The sequence below is a fragment of the Penaeus japonicus genome, unplaced genomic scaffold (genome assembly GCF_977035675.1).
Source record: "Penaeus japonicus unplaced genomic scaffold, GWHDUDI00000001_assembly GWHDUDI00000017, whole genome shotgun sequence".
Taxonomy (NCBI): domain Eukaryota; kingdom Metazoa; phylum Arthropoda; class Malacostraca; order Decapoda; family Penaeidae; genus Penaeus; species Penaeus japonicus.
The window spans coordinates 3,846,228-3,851,227 of NW_028234419.1; the positions used below are offsets into that span (position 1 = coordinate 3,846,228).

The following is a 5,000-nucleotide window of genomic DNA, read 5'->3' on the forward strand; positions in this document are numbered from 1 at the left end:
AAGGAAACCCAAAGACCGGAAGGAATTTTTCAGCATCGCAATTCCTAGACTAGAAGACGACTTCAGACGCTCACCCGAGAGTCTCTCCGACTTCTCAGACACCCAGACGTCGTCCCCGATCTTGTCAGCTATCTTGAGGAGGAGGTCGACCTGCTCTGAGCTGGTCACCGTGGCGAGGCTCTTCTCCTCGTCTTGGCACTCCCCGATCGCCCTGATGGCGTTGACCTTCGCGGACGACGACTCGTAGCACCAGCCGCGGAGGTGGCACTCCTCGCCGCACTCACACTGGGGGTCTGGGGGGACGTCTGGCTTTGAAGAACCCTCTTTTGATCCTTGCATTTGGTCTTACATTTGCATTACATCTAAATTTATATTTGTATCAGATGTGTATTTATATCTGTATTAAATTTGCATTCATAATCATATTTGTGTTATTTGCACTATATTTTTTTATATTGTACTCGTCTGGTGGTCTTATTTGATTTGTATTTATGTAAGGATGGATTAATATTTGATCTGGCATTGTCTTTTGATGTTAATGAATCAGTTCGAGACGCCATTTTCCCCTTCCTATCCTACTCCTCTTCATGTCCCTCTCTCCTCCCCTCCCTTCCTTCCCCTCTCCTTTCCTCCCTTCCTTCCCCTCTCCTCTCCTCCCTTCCTTCCTTCCCCTCTCCTCTCCTCCCTTCCTTCCCCTCTCCTCTCCTCCATCCTCATCTCTTACCTTCCCCTTTCCATCTTCTTTCCTCCTACTCCCACCCCCGGCTTCCTTCCTCCCCCTGTCTCTCATTCTCTCCTCTCCTTCCTTTCGCTTTCTCCTCCTTTCCCTACTCCTCTCCTCTCCTCTCTCTCCTCCTACTTCCAATCCCACATGACCCACGAGCTTTTATCAGCGCAGTCTCCTTCCTACGTTTTGTTCTCCCTTCCCCTCTCCTCTCTTCTCTCCTCCCTTACTTTAACCTCTCCCTTCCCCTCTCCTCTCCTCCCTTACTTTAACCTCTCCCTTCCCCTCTCCTCTCCTCCCTTACTTTAACCTCTCCCTTCCCCTCTCCTCTCCTCCCTTACTTTACCCTCTCCCTTCCCCTCTCCTCTCCTCCCTTACTTTAACCTTTCCCTTCCCCTCTCCTCTCTTTTCTTCTCCCTTACTTTAACCTCTCCCTTCCCCTCTCCTCTCTTTTCTTCTCCCTTACTTTAACCTCTCCCTTCCCCTCTCCTCTCCTCCCTTACTTTAACATCTCCCTTCCCCTCTCCTCTCCTCCCTTACTTTAACCTCTCCCTTCCCCTCTCCTCTCCTCCCTTACTTTAACCTCTCCCTTCCCCTCTCCTCTCCTCCCTTACTTTAACCTCTCCCTTCCCCTCTCCTCTCCTCCCTTACTTTAACCTCTCCCTTCCCCTCTCCTCTCCTCCCTTACTTTAACCTCTCCCCTCCTCCCTTACTTTAACCTCTCCCTTCCCCTCTCCTCTCTCCTCTCCTCCCTTACTTTAACCTCTCCCTTCCTCTCTCCTCTCTCCTCTCCTCCCTTACTTTAACCTCTCCCTTCCCCTCTCCTCTCCTCCCTTACTTTAACCTCTCCCTTCCCCTCTCCTCTCCTCCCTTACTTTAACCTCTCCCTTCCCCTCTCCTCTCTCCTCTCCTCCCTTACTTTAACCTCTCCCTTCCCCTCTCCTCTCTCCTCTCCTCCCTTACTTTAACCTCTCCCTTCCCCTCTCCTCTCCTCCCTTACTTTAACCTCTCCCTTCCCCTCTCCTCTCCTCCCTTACTTTAACCCCTCCCTTCCCCTCTCCTCTCTTCTCTCCTCCTGTCCATTCCCCTCATCTTCCCCCCTTCCTTCTCCTCCCTTCCCCTTCCCCTTACCCTTCCCATCTCCCACCTCCCTTTACCCACCCTCTCCCTAAAAAGAAGAAGAAGAAGAAGAAGAAGAAGAAGAAAACTCACAAGCCTGCACGGACACCGCCTCGTTCCTCCTGCGTCCGCCGAGCTCCTCCAGACTGACGCTGTAGGTGTCCCCCAGCTTGAGGCCGTCGAGCACCACGCCCTTCGCCTGGATCGTCTGCTGCCTCTCCTCGCCGTCGCCGTCGGTCACCTTCATCACCACGTTGTCGTCCTCAGCGAACTCCGCGACCTCGGGTACACAGGGACCTCGTTAGGGAACGCTGTTGCCTGTCTGTCTGTCTGGCGATCTTGAGTTTGTTGCCCTTTTGTCTGTCTGTCTGTCTGTCTGTCTGTCTGTCTGTCTGTCTGTCTGTCTGTCTGTCTGTCTGTCTGTCTGTCTGTCTGTCTGTCTGTCTATTTGTCTGTCTGTCTGCTTATTTACTGAATTGTTTTTTTATAATCTTTTTTTGGGTATATATCTATCTACTTGGTATAAAGAGTTTCTCTCTCTACCTGTCTGCTTAAAGAGCGAGACTAAGATTCGAATGTTGACCTTACCTTCTGCGCCCACACGACCCGCAGATGACCCGAGGGAAGGATCTTGACCATCACAGGCTCTTCAGGATCTGCAAAGCGACGAAAAGGATATGTGGATATGTAACTTGTCTATTGTTGGATTATTTTTCTTCGTTATATATGTATATTTTTTTTCGTTTCATTAACAAACTGTTTTTTCTGTTATTCTTTTTATATGCATTTGTACTTCTGCTATTTCTTTATTGTTAATTCATCTATAAAAAATGTTGCATATCCATAAACTTTTTTTAACTAGCAATTTACCAAATTATATAATCCAACCAACGATCTGTCTACACACGTATTTCTCCATCATACTGGATCTATGTTTTATCAGTTTATCACATTCAACCCTTCTCTTTGTTGCAATTCATCAGATCAGTGTCGAAACTGGAGAATTAGACTTGGTAACCTTCCGTGAAAAGGAGAAAATGGTGTTAATCTGATGCCTAATGCCCCTTCCCCTAATCAAATGTGCCCTCGAGGTGCCCGCCAGTGACAGACCCCTAATTACGCCTACGCATCACTTTCACCTCTCTCCCTCTGACCATTTATCACATCCCTCCTTTCTTTCCTTTCATCAGTTTATTCCATTCATCCTGCCTTTATCCATTCACCTGCCTCCCGCCCCCATTACCACCATCTACCCCCGTCTCGCCCCCAGTTCTCTTCCCCAAAGGACCACTCACGAGTTCTGACGAAGGCGGCAGTAGAAGGACCCATGTACCCGATGCTGGTGAGTGTTGCGCTGACGTTGACTTGGTACTCCTTGAAGGGGTCGAGGTTTCCTTGGGTGAACTCCGTGGCGTTGACGGTGACGTTCCCCACAACGCACCTGTTGGTCAGGGAGGGGGTGGTAGCTTGACGTTTGTTTAGCCTGTGGCTCGTGGAATTGGGAAGTTATAAGGAGAGTATTGTTACAAAATGTAATGTAATGCAAATTTAAGATGTAAGTGAGGATAAATCGAAAGTATATCGTAATGTAATGTAAATGTAAAATGTAATCGGAAACTTTTAGATAATATATTGTATAAATTGTGATTGTCAGTGATGATCCTGAGGCAAAATTAGCACTAACGGGGTCCGTGAATTAACTCCTGATATCTGTCAGGAGTGCAGGTGGTAAGTGGGGTAAGCGTAACTATGCGAGTCAGAGGCAGTGTCGCCTTAGGTGAATCGAATGCAAAATGAGCACGAACTGAAGCGACAACTTAAAATTCAATCTCGGTAGCAAACTTGAAAACCCGGATCGGAAATGCACTCACTCCGACGACGCCTTTCTCTCCGCGGTCCCCAGGTCCTCGAGGTCCATCACTTCGCAGGTCGAAATGACGATGAGGTCGGGCGCCCAGAACTCGGGAATGTATTTCCATGTGGTGGCCGCCTCCGTGGTGGACGCGTCGCTGCGCTCCAGGTCGGCGATCGTGCCCAACAGACCTGTTTGGGGAAGAATTGTGTAAGCGCTTTTGCATCGTGTGTTTCTCAACCCGTTAGTGTGGCACGTAGTTACTGATATCCCTTGTGATCCGTAAAAACTTCAATCTCATAGCAATTTCAGTGCTTGTGTAGGACTGCAAATACACGTCCGGAGGGACAAGAGGGCGGGAACTCACCTTGCGGATGGAATTCACACACGGTCGGGAAGAGCGCCTCGCAGTTCTCCCCAAGCCAGTTGTAATTCCGCTGCTGGGGCATCCACACGGCCTTGATGCAGCACGTCTCGCTGGACAGCATGGGCCGCACGTTGGGCAGCCTCGAGTGCTGCCATAGCGAGCCGTCACTCCACACCTCGCCATCATAGTCGGGGCACATGTTGAGTCCCAGCCAGTAGGCGTCGAGCGCCGGCGGCACGCCCTTGCTGATGAGCGCCGCCAAGAGCCTCTCGTCCTCCTCGTACGTGGCCAAGGACACGAGCGTCCCCTCGCCCTTCCTGCACCCCTTCTCCTGGTGCTCCCAGCCGCCAAGGCCGCGCCCTTCCGCGTAGACGACAAAGCGGTCGTTGACGTCCGACCACTGAAGGGGCTTGTCTGCAAAGAGGCGGTTGGCCTTCAGTAACATGGGGCTTATGCAGGGCACACAAATTCAGTTCTAGGATCATAGATAGATGGGTAGATAGACAGACAGAGAGAGAGAGAGAGAGAGAGAGAGAGAGAGAGAGAGAGAGAGAGAGAGAGAGAGAGAGAGAGAGAGAGAGAGAGAGAGAGAGAGAGAGAGAGAGAGAGAGAGAGAGAGAGAGAGAGAGAGAGAATGAGAGAGAGAGAGACCAGTAAAAAAAGAACCAAACTCAAATCCTCTTACCAACATAGAGCACATAAGACCCGCACTGGACGGACACCCCGCCAAAGTGACACACAAGGGACACGCTGTACTGCTTTTCCATGCTCATGTACCAGAAGTCGTAGCGCATGGACGGGCTGTTCGTCATGCTGACGTTCTGCTCCACCTCCCCTGCGGGTTCCGAATATTTTCGTTCAGTGATTCGCCTGGGGCATTTTGGCGAAAGCTTGTATGGCTAAATATGATATATATTAGGCAATACATTCCATAAAAG

At 50.2% G+C, this 5,000-nt stretch overlaps 1 protein-coding gene across 4 annotated transcripts in view; it reads right to left on the reverse strand.

Annotated features, from left to right (window-relative positions):
• Window positions 1–5,000, reverse strand: part of LOC122265894 (uncharacterized) — a 41,254-nt gene that overhangs the window by 11,647 nt on the left and 24,607 nt on the right. For all 4 annotated transcript variants that reach the window (XM_086545849.1, XM_086545848.1, XM_086545850.1 and 1 more), the window contains exons 10-16: window positions 4,748–4,897; window positions 4,063–4,476; window positions 3,715–3,886; window positions 3,139–3,284; window positions 2,432–2,499; window positions 1,937–2,123; window positions 75–293 (exon numbers count right to left, since the gene is read on the reverse strand). In XM_086545849.1, the coding sequence (XP_086401975.1) occupies window positions 75–293; window positions 1,937–2,123; window positions 2,432–2,499; window positions 3,139–3,284; window positions 3,715–3,886; window positions 4,063–4,476; window positions 4,748–4,897 (1,356 nt within the window). The remainder of the gene's footprint in view (window positions 1–74; window positions 294–1,936; window positions 2,124–2,431; window positions 2,500–3,138; window positions 3,285–3,714; window positions 3,887–4,062; window positions 4,477–4,747; window positions 4,898–5,000) is intronic.